This window comes from Mytilus trossulus, chromosome 3 (assembly GCF_036588685.1).
Source record: "Mytilus trossulus isolate FHL-02 chromosome 3, PNRI_Mtr1.1.1.hap1, whole genome shotgun sequence".
Taxonomy (NCBI): Eukaryota; Metazoa; Mollusca; class Bivalvia; order Mytilida; family Mytilidae; genus Mytilus; species Mytilus trossulus.
Genome location: NC_086375.1, coordinates 86,586,092 through 86,598,453, shown reverse-complemented (window position 1 = coordinate 86,598,453; position 12,362 = coordinate 86,586,092). Strand labels below are relative to the sequence as shown.

The following is a 12,362-nucleotide window of genomic DNA, read 5'->3' as shown; positions in this document are numbered from 1 at the left end:
ATTTTTACGATGGAATGTCACCTCGTATAGAATATTCACGGTTGGTTGGCATGCATTTTTATGATAAATGATGTGGTTATGTGTTTACCTTATTAGCTTATTTATTTTCTTAATGTAATAACTTGTGTTTTAGCCGTAATCGTCTAAATACCAGCAGTGCCATAGTTTATTTACAAGAGAAGCCATATTTATTTGTGTATTGGCGGCCTAATACACGAGATTGCCTGTGAACATAACAAATGTTTTGATTGGTCGATCCATTGACCGGAAAATTATAAATTGACGAAACAAACTTTAGAATTAGTCTCAGAATTATTCTCACTGCCTGCAAGAGCAGTCGAAGTTTAGCTGTCTTGATGTCCTTATAATTTAGTGTGAAGGTTTTAATGGTTTTAAGAAAACTCAACCTTCTTACACATGGCAATTGTTTTGAAGAAGAAGAAGAAGAAGAAGAAGACGACCTTCGACATACGGGAAAGTCCCGTCAGCTGTCGTTCCACTTAGTCAACTTTCTATAAATACGATGAGAGAGGTTTTTTGGAAACCTACTTTCACTTTAGCAGACCGTTAGAGACGATTACGGCAAATTGTATATAAATATAAATGTATGTTTTTATGATCAATTGTAAATATTTGATTATATAGATGTTATATAAAATGCATCTGAACTTTATACCTGACTTAGTTATTATTTCAACCATATACCAACTCAAAGGATCCATGCAAATTATGTTCGATCGAGCCTCCTTATTCATTTAAACTTTCCACTCGGTTTAAGGGGCGAAATCGTTACAATATATATAGAACATAACAAGTCAAAAAGGGTACAACATCACCGTTATCCGAAATATCTAATATTTGTTCATTTTATAGTTATTTAATGGTGATGTTGTACTCTTTTTGACTTGTTATGTATTATATTTTGTAGTGCACAGAATCATATTACATGATCCATCGCCCTGTAAGATTAATCGTTGACTAGTTATTCAGTCATTTTATATATATATATAGATATATACTTACCAGGTAGGGGTGAGTTTTCAGGTTCAGCAGAAGAGTACCATGTGTGCCAATCTTTGGGATATTGTTCAAAGGATGTAATGATTCCATGGAAGTTGGTTAGTTTGTCTAACTCTGTAATGTTATCCCAAGCTGTGTCTGATAACCAGTTAGAGCAAGGATTATCTATTTGACTGTCCCTATCCATAACCTGAAATATATAGCAAATGTCCTGAGACAGACCCCATCCATAACCTGAAATATACAGCAAATATTGTCCTTAGACAGACCCTGACAATTACATGAAATATACAGCAAATAAAGTCCTGAGGCAGACCCTAACAATTACATGAAATATACAGCAAATAAAGTCCTGAGGCATTCCCTTACAATAACCTGAAGTATACAGAACATACTGCTCTAAGATAGTCCTTTCCAATAATCAGAATTATATAGCAAATAATGTTAAGTTTAGCATATATGCTGTTTGGTGTGAGCCAAGGCTCTGCGTTGAAGACCGTACTTTGAAAGACAATAAATGAATCTACATACTTACAATGCCACCATATACGAAAATGGATCCCCATTATTACAAAGCCACTGTGAAAGATAATTAATGAATTCCTATACCTACAATGCCACTGTAAAAGATAATAAATGAATTCCCATACTTACAATGCCACCATGGAGGAAGAAACTGTACTCATCCATGTTGATTTTATTAACTGCTTCTAAAATCTTCACACACATTTGAAATGACATTAACAGTTTGTGTCTCTCAAACAAGCCTCTACAGGCATATCTGAAAATAATACAATTACCTCTGAATAATGGGAGATGTGGATTCTTCCTGCATGAGACAAGAACCAAAGGACATAAACAACCAGGAGATATTTAGTCTTGTGTTTTCTTTCTTTTATAAATATTATCTTAATTATCAATCTGGTGAAAAGGTGCAAATAAATAAATATAAACATATATATGCTATTTCATTGTTTTCATGGGAAGAGGTTTGTGCATTTTCAACCTAAATAAGTATTCTTTACTTACACATCACTTTACCCCTTAAGTTTAAAAGACTACAAGTTCATAATCATATATTTCCAATATGACAACTATTTACATTACAATATGTTAGTTCCTGTAAACATTACTGTAATCTCAATTATCCGATATTTAAAATAAGTAGAAATATCAAAAAGAGATTCCTATGAAGAAGACTTTAGTATCTAAATTGAAAGCCATTTATGTATATTTACACAATACAATTCATATTTGAATGTTCCTACATAGTGTAACAAGAACTTACTTGTAAACAGCATAAGTGTGATATTCATTTAAATTGACTATTCTCTCATCAAGCTTTTGACTTTTCTGGCTTCTGTCTATGGACTGTAGGAATAATTCAATGTAGGAATCCAAAGAAAACTGGTACATAGGATCAATCATTCCCATGTCATTCAACACAAAGAACAAAATTGCAGCTCTCTGGGCACATGATCTATAGCCCTAGAAATATACAAAGAATTAAATGTATTGGTCCAAATTAAACTGGTATATTGGACCAATCAATCCCATGTCATTCAAGACAAATAACAAAATAGCTGCTCTCTGGGTACATGATCTATAGCCCTACAATTATACAAAGAATTTATCATATTGGTCCAAATTAAACTGGTACACTGGACCAATCATGCAATAAAATAGCCACTCTCTGGGCACATGCTCTGTAATAAAGGTTTGTAGGGAACATGAAAATAGGCAGTGGAACTCATATTGAGTAAGATCAAAATATGACTTCAAACAAAATACATCTTATATAAAAAAAAATCAATTTCACGCCCTTGCTTTGATCATTAAAAAAGTATGAATTGGTCTGTTAAAAGATAACTGTCTCTCTGGAGATCCTAAGACATTGCCTATAAATCCAATTTGACATATCTTATAGACGTATACTAACCTCTCGAGCTGCATCAATTTTATGTTCAGTTTGTTCCGATATCTGGAGTTTCTCTGACACTTCCTGTGAAGTCATTTTAGATGTCTGTAATGTGTTAACTAACTGTTCATCGTCTAATAAAGAACCTTTTGTCTCATTTAAAAGTCTGAAATATTTTTGACAAGATTTACATTTTGTAACAGGGTGTGAAGTAGTAAATTAAGACTGCATAATATATCTTTGTCTAAATACAAAATTTAGAAACAGAAACTAATTTCACAAAACAAAGTGATTCTTTGCATTACAAATCTAAGGTAAAGGTCAATGACATGTGACAGATCAGCAGGTGCACCTTTAAGCTGGTGGATTTTCTGTAGAGGATAAGGTAAATACAGAAGAAACAAGATACATTAGGATGAACACAAACCTGAGAATTTCATCTTCACATTCTTCTAACTTTTTCTTTCCACTTGCAATACTCTTCACTAGCTGGTCTTTAGTTTCCTCTAGTTCTGCTTTCTCTTTTTTGACCACAATACCAAGAAACTGAGCTTGTAAACCTATAATGAGAAATACATTTTAAACTTCTACAAAATAGAAATGATTAATCTTAATTGACAGCCAGCCCTCATCTGTCGTATCGTTATTCAGTTTAATTACTGCTATAGCTCCTGGAAGCAGGATTGACTCTGGTGCATTTATTTTGCCCAAATAGCCTTGAAGGAAAAATAGGTTTTCCTCAGAACCAAAGAAATAAAATTTAGTGAATAAATTCTATAGAGCATTTCATTCATGGATCATATACAATTCATTTCATTGTTTCAATGTCAGTTTTGACCTCTGCAGGCATTTATTTTATTCTATCTTTAATAACCACACTTTGGACAAAAACAAATATTGGTATATTTTACCTTGCTCTTTAACAGCAAAGTTGACAATGGTAGTTTTGGTAGATATATCTGGCATATAGTGGGGGTTACCAAGTTTTGTTGTGATGTAGAATCTAAAATCAGCGTTGTACTCTATCTCTTTATCACCAACTTTAATACAAGTGACACCACCTGAAACAAATTAAATACAAACCAATTTATTTAATCAGAAAAATCTACACTGATAGACCAACAAATATAAATCCTTTCATATAATCTTTATTTTTTAGTAACATAAAATATCACTATTTCAATTTAATGAACATAATTTAATACAGTCTAACTCAGGTTGTGTTGAAAACTCAGATGAGTCGAAGTGATTTCTCCGTCCCAGTATAATTCTTGATTTCCTGTTTCATCAATAGATAATCACCTCTGATAAGTCGAACTTGATTGATTCAAAAACTCTGTTAAGTCAAATAAATTACATAATCCTGTTGATGTAGAATTTTTTATTATCTCACTTTTTTAACCAATGACTTGTTCATCATAGGTTCCAGAAATGGCTACAGTTTTTATTATCTCACCTTTTTTAACCAAAGATTAGCATGGTAATAGATCAAGTAATGGCTACAGTTTTTTATTATCTCACCTTTTTTAATCAATGATTTATTCAGTATTGGATCCAGGGATGGCTCCAGTTTCTCCCGAACATTTTGTAGCAAAACTGGTGTACCAAAGTGTATTCCACTCTCCAGATATTTCATATAGTCTGCCTGCTGAAAATCTATCACTTTTAGTCCCTAAAATATAAAGCAATCATTTTTTTATAACTATTACGTTATTTAGAATGTTCAGAAATACCTTTTGTTTCCCATATCAGCCAAAGTATCAGCTCAAGACTGTAAATAGATCTAGGACTCATACAAGTTTCTGAAATTGAAAACTGATATTTAACAATCTATTTATCAATTTTGCAGCAGCATTCAGTTAATATTATTTTCATTGGATCCTGAAAAAACATTATTCTTTCACAAATAAAAAATATATTTCCTTAGATCATAAAAAAATACTATTCATTAGGTCATAAAAGCCATCTTATTCCTATGATCATACCATTTCTGCTTCTTTGTTCTTGATCCATTTGATAGCCTGTCCTTGAGGATCCACCATCAGAGGCCATCTGCTACCAGTCGTTACTATAACACCATTCTCTGTAGAGAAACTGTCGCTTGGTAGGCCTTGGATGTTCCATTCTCTTACTTGTGTAGGACGTGCCATGAACTCACTGAACTCAAATAATGGTGTACATGGAATCCCTAGTTTGGTAATCTGTATAAAAAATAATGCTACCTTAATACGTTACATTTCACTGATTGCAAGTTTGACAATTTTGAAGTTCTACAGATTTTCAACTTGATTTTGCTTTGTTTGTTAATATGTTTATTGCTTTATTGGTATGCAAAGAAAATATAAAAGATTTAAATGCATTTTTTTTACTGTTGCTTTATAAGTTTCAATATAAAGAAATATTTAAAACAAACATATATATATATATAAAATTCAAAATTCAAAGCTGTTGTATTCAATTATATGTGTTCATATATATTTTATGTTCAAACCTGAGGAATCCATAATTTCTTGACAATTTTCTCTCTGTAGTTGGATAAGAATGGCCCCATGTAAGACAGGAAGGCAGCAGCTAACATGCAATCTCCTGGTAGAGTACTTATCTTTTCTTTCAAATTCTGAAGAAAAAAAATGTCATTCTAGTGATCATATGTTAATCATATATTCTGAGTCTTTTTGATATCATAGTTTTGATACAAAAATGTAAAAAAGTAAGAAAATATTGTTTCTTTTTATCAAAGTTATTTCCCCTTTTTCTTTTTCTCTGTAACTAACTAAAACTTCCTATCTACAGTACCCATAACCTCAGTCACACCATGCAGTAAGTCTTTAATTGCTTGTTTTTACCTGAACTGTTTCTTCCCATCTGACTCTTTCTTCAGCCAGTCCCTCTACAAGTTTAGCAGCTCTTTCTAACATCATTTCTGTATAATCTGCCTTTCTCTTTAGATCTTCTTTCTGTTCCAACTTTTCGTCATAAACTCTCTTCAATTCCTCCATTTTAGCTTTAACCTGCATAGGTCATTATAGATTTAAATTCAATATTTTCTGATTAAACATAAGAAGAGAATTTCAGTGAGATAATCCTGTGTAAGAAGGTGGTGTTTAGTTAACTTTTTTCACCTGATTGGAAATGAACAGTGCTTCAAATCTTTGTAGAATACATTTATTTTCAACAGAACAAAATTTTGTAAAATGACATTTGTTTTAATATCTAATACTTTTGGCAAATTCTCTAAAATAGTACAGTTCCACTGTATTTCCTACTCTGTCACAGCCCAAAATATAATCTTTATTACTCAATGTTGTAATTTGTATATAAATAAAGAAACATCTTACTTTTTAAATAATAATGATGTAAAATTAGATCTCTTCTTTGTAAAATGAAATTGACCCTTTTCAATAAGAGTTAAAATCTGATAAAGATATAAAACAAACTTCTGCCAATTTCTGCTGAGCCTCAGCAAGAGCATCTTGTTTTTCTTGCAACTGTTTCATTGCCACATTCAGCCTCTGCTGTTTAGGTTGGACTACCCTGTACACACGACCATACAGTTCCATGGCTCTGACCCATAGACAGAGGGACTTGGCTGCCAGGGATACCCGACCTACAATCTCTGGACGAAAGTCACTCTGGTTGACATAATTGCTGCTGATCTTTTTTAACATTTTGTCTGATATATTGTCTTTGTCATAGGCCACTAATTTGTTGATGAAATTGTTATCACCTGTAATGAAAATCTTTTAATTAAGTTGGACAGTACCAGGAATATCAGAAAGAGAGTAAGCAGTCTCATTGTACCAATGATTATCTCAAGAATTCAGTTCAACCAATAAAATCAGTAAATTAATTCCTTTAGACTACAGAATAAGAGGCTGATTGTAACATTCCTTACAGCCATGCTTGTGTTTTATAGAATATAGAATACACTAATAATGGATGTATCATTGAATAATCTTATACTAAACAGTCGTTATTTACAAAAGATGTAAGAAAGATGTCTACAAGTATTTTTGCTTTTTACAATTTTTGCACCCTTATTGAGCTTTCTTATCATCCAAAAGGTGTGACCACCTAGGTGCTCTAGTAGTAGTTTGATGACCTGGAATGGTCCTGGGGTCAAACATCTGGCTAGGACTTAATTAGACTTAAAAATTGGCATTTGCTGCTTCTCAGCCGAACATAGGGATCAATGAATGTAAAAGTGCCATCTACATACCCAGCTGTTTCTTGGCCTCTGACCAGGTAGGCTCATTGCCTCTGAGGATCATTACAGCTTCCATAACCTTCTCCACCTGTGCTGGGGGTCTACCATAAGACCTTATCTCAGTTATATCATTCTTGTTCAATGAATCAAGCGCCTGTAACCAATAAATACATAGCTTAATGCTAAATCAGCAAAATCATATTAAACATGTATTGTATTGTATTGTTCTGAGTGTTAAACCCTTGGTCAAATTCTAATCCTTTTTTTAGAGCAGACACAGCTTCATCCAGATCATGCTGAGCTATGTCAGCCATGTGTTTATATAAAACATTATTCCTCCTTACCTCTATAGCTTCCTTTAGAGCAGGCATGGCTTCATCAAGATCATGCTGAGCTATGTCAGCCATGTGTTTATATAAAACATTATTCCTCCTTACCTCTATAGCTTCCTTTAGAGCAGGCATAGCTTCATCAAGATCATGCTGAGCAATGTCAGCCATGTGTTTATATAAAACATTATTCCTTCTTACCTCAATAGCTTCCTTTAGAGCAGGCATGGCTTCATCAAGATCATGCTGAGCTATGTCAGCCATGTGTTTGCATTTAGCCTCTTCTTCACCAATTCTTTCACTTTTAATAGTTACAGTCTAAAATAAAAATATCAAAGATACTGACATTACAAGAAGAACCTGGTTTTACAAATCCAAATAAAGATAAAGGTCTCTTCTTACACAAAGGTATACACAGACATACCCATGGTATGGTATGGATCACTTTGTTTGGAAAGTCAAAATTAATCAATGTGGTGGCATTTCAGGAAGGTAATATATCAAAGGGTAGAAATTTATAAGTCAATAGGTCATACATGATTATCCCCTCTTACAATCTTTTTATCTCATAATAAGTTGTAAACATGTCATTGAAATAAGTTGTCATGCTAGCTGGGATATGGTTGTGATTTCTTATGAAATAGATGAATGGGTAGGGAATTTAGCATTAACTAATATATGAATGAGGGATGTTTTCAAACCTCATTCAAATTAACATCTTAACCTAAATTTGAAGGTTGAAACACACCAATGTAAAATACAAACAAGGTGCTCTTTGGAGGTTCTCAGATATGTTATTGTATTTCTGCTGCCTCTAATTTTATCCCAATTATATATATCCCTACATTCAGTTGAATGTCAAAATCCTTTTTCGTTGGTTTCAAATGTTGCTAAAGACTATATATATCATACCTTTTGTTGCTCGTCAGCATCCCTTTTCTGTTGTACAATATTAATGAGGTACTCGTCACAAGTTTTCTGATACTGAATAACCTTAACTCTAGCATCTTCTAACTCCTCAGTCATATTTTTCACCTTTGCTCTTGTCTCGTCTATCTTACTCAAACCATTCTTTAGTTTGTTGGCCTGGTCACCTAATTCTTTTCTCTTGGAATACAATAACCTGGAAATATAATGTACAACATACATCACTGCATCCCAAAATTGAATGGCTTGAGTTTACAATTGGTGAAGTAAATTTTTTTGTCATGTGGGATATTTTACCTCTTGTGAAACAGAATTCTCCATGCAAATTTTTGACATAGAGAATTCTATCATTCCTGTTGGTCTTAAAAAAGAGATAAAATTGAGAATGGAAATGGGAAATGTGTCAAAAAGACAAATATCTGACCATAGCGCAGAAAACAGCCAAAGGCCTACATTGGGTCTTCAACATAGAGAGAAAATTCCACACAAAGAGGCGCAAAAATATGGCAGGGTTAAACATGTATTGAAGGATCTAAACCCCTTCCCCTTTAACTCTAGAAAATGTAATATAAACATACAGACAGCAATATGCACAGTAAAATTCAGTTTCAAAGAAGTATCTAAGGCACATATTAAATATTGTTATTCACTTTAAATTCAATGTTGAAACTCACTTTTTGTATCCAGTCACAAATTCCAGATAGTTGGTAGGTGTGACATAGTTATGTCGTTTCATCTCTAACAGCATTTTACGAGAAAGGTCTGAGACAGATTTATGCATTGCTGAGAACATCTTCACCAAGTATGGCTTAATCTTGTCCTGAAAGAAAAATAAACAAACTTTTCATTAAACTGTTGAGACAGAGTCATATTTTGACTGTTGGCAGAAAATTCAGAAAAGACAATCTGCTGGACAACAACATCATTAATAAATTCAAGGTGGATAGAACTAGAGACAGGGCCTCAAATCAGTTGACAAACTGTACTGATAGTAATGCAACTTTATAGGAAATAATCATTGAACAATCACAAGTAGTCTCTTTCAAGAATATGAAAACTTTAAACTGAAAATTGCTCATTTATTTAAAGTAACTAGACCATACATGACAAAGGGAACAGGACTCCAAATACGCTTCATAAAATTAGACAAGTTTTTTTTATAAATATATAAAACTTTCTGTTTTTTTAATTAAAGGGGCTAACAAGTTCTCCCTATCAAACTTTCTTCTTTAGAATTGGAATTAAAAAACATTGCTGTTGAAGAAGCAAGGAATGATTTCTGAACTTTGGACCAAATTATTTAAATAATAGTCTACAATTTGTTTTCTATGATACCAGTTCTATTTCACTGATTGAAGGTATCTTGTTCATCCTTCAGTACGGCCTGTTATAATCAATAAAACAGAGGATCTGATTTCGGTGCACTTAAAATTAAAAACTTATGTCAAGATACAGGAGAGTAAATGAGTCAATCATGTTTAAAAATGATCAAACCTCTTTGTCCATGTCAAGAGTAACATCTTGTAGATATTTGTCAGCTACTTCATTAAGGGCATCTATTGGCCATTCACTGAACCAGTCAATTGTAGTACAGTTCACAAAGGCTGGGAACTTTCTCACACGATTTCTGTAAGAATAAGAATATCAATTAATTAAGTATCATTTGTAAACCAGTCAATTGGTTATACGTTATTAAATTAAAGAATAATCAGACATCATTTTTGTAACATAGATCAAATCATAACATTCATCAAGTTAAAATAAGAATGAAGACGTCATTGAAAAAAATCTACCAATAATTAAACAGTCTTAGGTCATATCGATAGATCAGATACTCACTGAATGATAATTATTGTTTAGATAGTCACTGGTCAGTCATTCCAAACTCTTACAAAGTTCGTATATTATATGTGCACCACTGATTATATATTGCTGAAAACATTATGCAGTAAATTGACAAATTCTTGCATGCATTTATCATTAAAATTAATTCCCCTCAATAGTGCCAACTGATAACATAGTCCATTAAACCAAACACAAGTGTAACCAAAAAACAATACTATATTGCAATTCACAGTTGACATACTAATACAACAAAAAGTAGATGTGTTTCCCAATACTGTGAACACTCTATACATTCTAGTCACACAGTTCTTGCCTAAATGGTTCTCCAACTGGGCTCATACATAAAACTACATGTAAATTGGATCGCACACGTCCAATCAGGAATGAGAACACACTTTGTTGAGTATCCTCAATTCCCTCATTTTGTGCAACTTCTAACAATTCATTTCTGACCTAAGAATGAATCATCAATAATTATAGTGAATTATCTGTAAGACAATATTTGGTTAAATATTTTTTATTTAATTTATCAATAAAGGCTTAATACTAGAGGACATTTTGAATGTCAAAGGGCAATAACTCCTTTTTTTCTTTTCTGTTCTTTAAATTTTTCATAAATATTCTTTGATAAATAAAGGCTTAAGATTGATTACATTTTCTGTATAACTTCAATTTCCAAGGGGCATAATCCCTGTAAAAAATTAATTTACACTTTTTAATATCTTGTCCAAAACCCTAACTATATCAACCTTAAATTTAAGTTTTTTAAAAATTGGATAAGAAATGAAGGGGTGAGAGTTCTTACAATGCAATTTTCCAAACATTTTCATTTCAAGGGGACATAATTTCTGCACAAATAAATGATGGACAGATGGACGAATAGACAGACAGACAATGGTATACCATAACACGTCCTGTAAATGGGCGTATAAAAATTGTTGAATTGCACTGATTTTTTTTCAAATCCTGATACATAGCTAATATAAACTTCTAACAAATTTGTTAAGAATTGTAGAATAGATATCTGACATTAGGTACTAAAAGACAATACCTCCTCAAACTCCTCCTCATTATATAAACTTGGTATTTCTCCACTACTTAAGATATTATTTATATCCTCTAAAAATTCCTCCTCTACAACTTGACTGTCGCTAAAAATAAACACTGTGGGCTTGTTTAGAACTCCAGTTTGCCAGTACAGTCTCTTTAAATCTGAAGAAAGAAAAACAAACACATTGCTTGTTCAATACACTAGTAAATACAAATAGTCTAAAAGGTTAAACATACATATGTGCTCCAAAAAAGTTCTTGATGTTTTCTCTATTTGGTGTTGAACAGTTATGAAAGTGAAAATCACCAAGATCTATTATTTGTCACTGTGGATATTTTAAACTCCTTTCCCAGTTCCTAGTTTTTGCAGATTTTAGCTTGATTTTGTGTTCTTCACTCTTAATTTTTGTAAAACATTGTCATTTCTGCTAGTTTATGCTGATAACACCATTAAAATGTTAAAAAATAAAAATATTGAATAAAGACTTTGTGTTGCAAGTTAAAACTTTGTAAATATTTATGTGGAATAATGGAAAGAAAGAAGAAGTTTCCTTTTCCTGATGAAAAGAAAAGGTCCAATGGAATCTCTATCTGAAGGGTTGTCAGATATCATTCAAGTTAGGAACCTTAAAAGAAGAACACATATGTATTGAAAATAGAAGCCCGTTGTATACAGAATAATTAGTATCTAAAAACATACCATCTTTGAATTCATTTCTCCTGTACAGTTTACTAATCTCAATCTCAAAAGCTGACATGCCACACATGAATGAAGCCAGTCTAGTTAAACTTTTATGTCCACTGCCTCCAATCCCCACTAGTAACATGTTACCACATGGTTGTCGTATCACTCGAACTATCTTTACCACTAGAAAATAAGATAAATGTTTTATTGAAGTAAGATTACTCTTATATCACTGTGAAGACTGACGTATCTGTGCACCTAAGACTTGTGGCTTCACTTTTCTTAATTGATAAACAGTTAATCAAATAATATTTCGTGAACAAAGTCATAGAATACTTTTATTTCATAAAATCTTCTGTATGAATGGTTTGGCACTTAGGA

The 12,362-nt window shown here is 32.4% G+C and overlaps 1 protein-coding gene across 1 annotated transcript in view; it reads right to left on the bottom strand.

Moving 5' to 3' along the window:
- LOC134712724 (dynein axonemal heavy chain 2-like) overlaps positions 1–12,362 on the bottom strand; it is a 92,237-nt gene that overhangs the window by 19,489 nt on the left and 60,386 nt on the right. The window contains exons 50-68 of the mRNA XM_063574561.1: positions 11,997–12,164; positions 11,298–11,458; positions 10,560–10,699; positions 9,896–10,028; positions 9,076–9,221; positions 8,387–8,597; positions 7,676–7,792; positions 7,158–7,299; positions 6,376–6,665; positions 5,785–5,949; positions 5,430–5,555; positions 4,924–5,139; positions 4,460–4,610; positions 3,850–3,999; positions 3,366–3,498; positions 2,960–3,104; positions 2,309–2,508; positions 1,675–1,801; positions 1,024–1,210 (exon numbers count right to left, since the gene is read on the bottom strand). Coding sequence (XP_063430631.1) covers positions 1,024–1,210; positions 1,675–1,801; positions 2,309–2,508; positions 2,960–3,104; positions 3,366–3,498; positions 3,850–3,999; positions 4,460–4,610; positions 4,924–5,139; positions 5,430–5,555; positions 5,785–5,949; positions 6,376–6,665; positions 7,158–7,299; positions 7,676–7,792; positions 8,387–8,597; positions 9,076–9,221; positions 9,896–10,028; positions 10,560–10,699; positions 11,298–11,458; positions 11,997–12,164 — 3,108 coding nt within the window. The remainder of the gene's footprint in view (positions 1–1,023; positions 1,211–1,674; positions 1,802–2,308; positions 2,509–2,959; positions 3,105–3,365; positions 3,499–3,849; positions 4,000–4,459; positions 4,611–4,923; positions 5,140–5,429; positions 5,556–5,784; positions 5,950–6,375; positions 6,666–7,157; positions 7,300–7,675; positions 7,793–8,386; positions 8,598–9,075; positions 9,222–9,895; positions 10,029–10,559; positions 10,700–11,297; positions 11,459–11,996; positions 12,165–12,362) is intronic.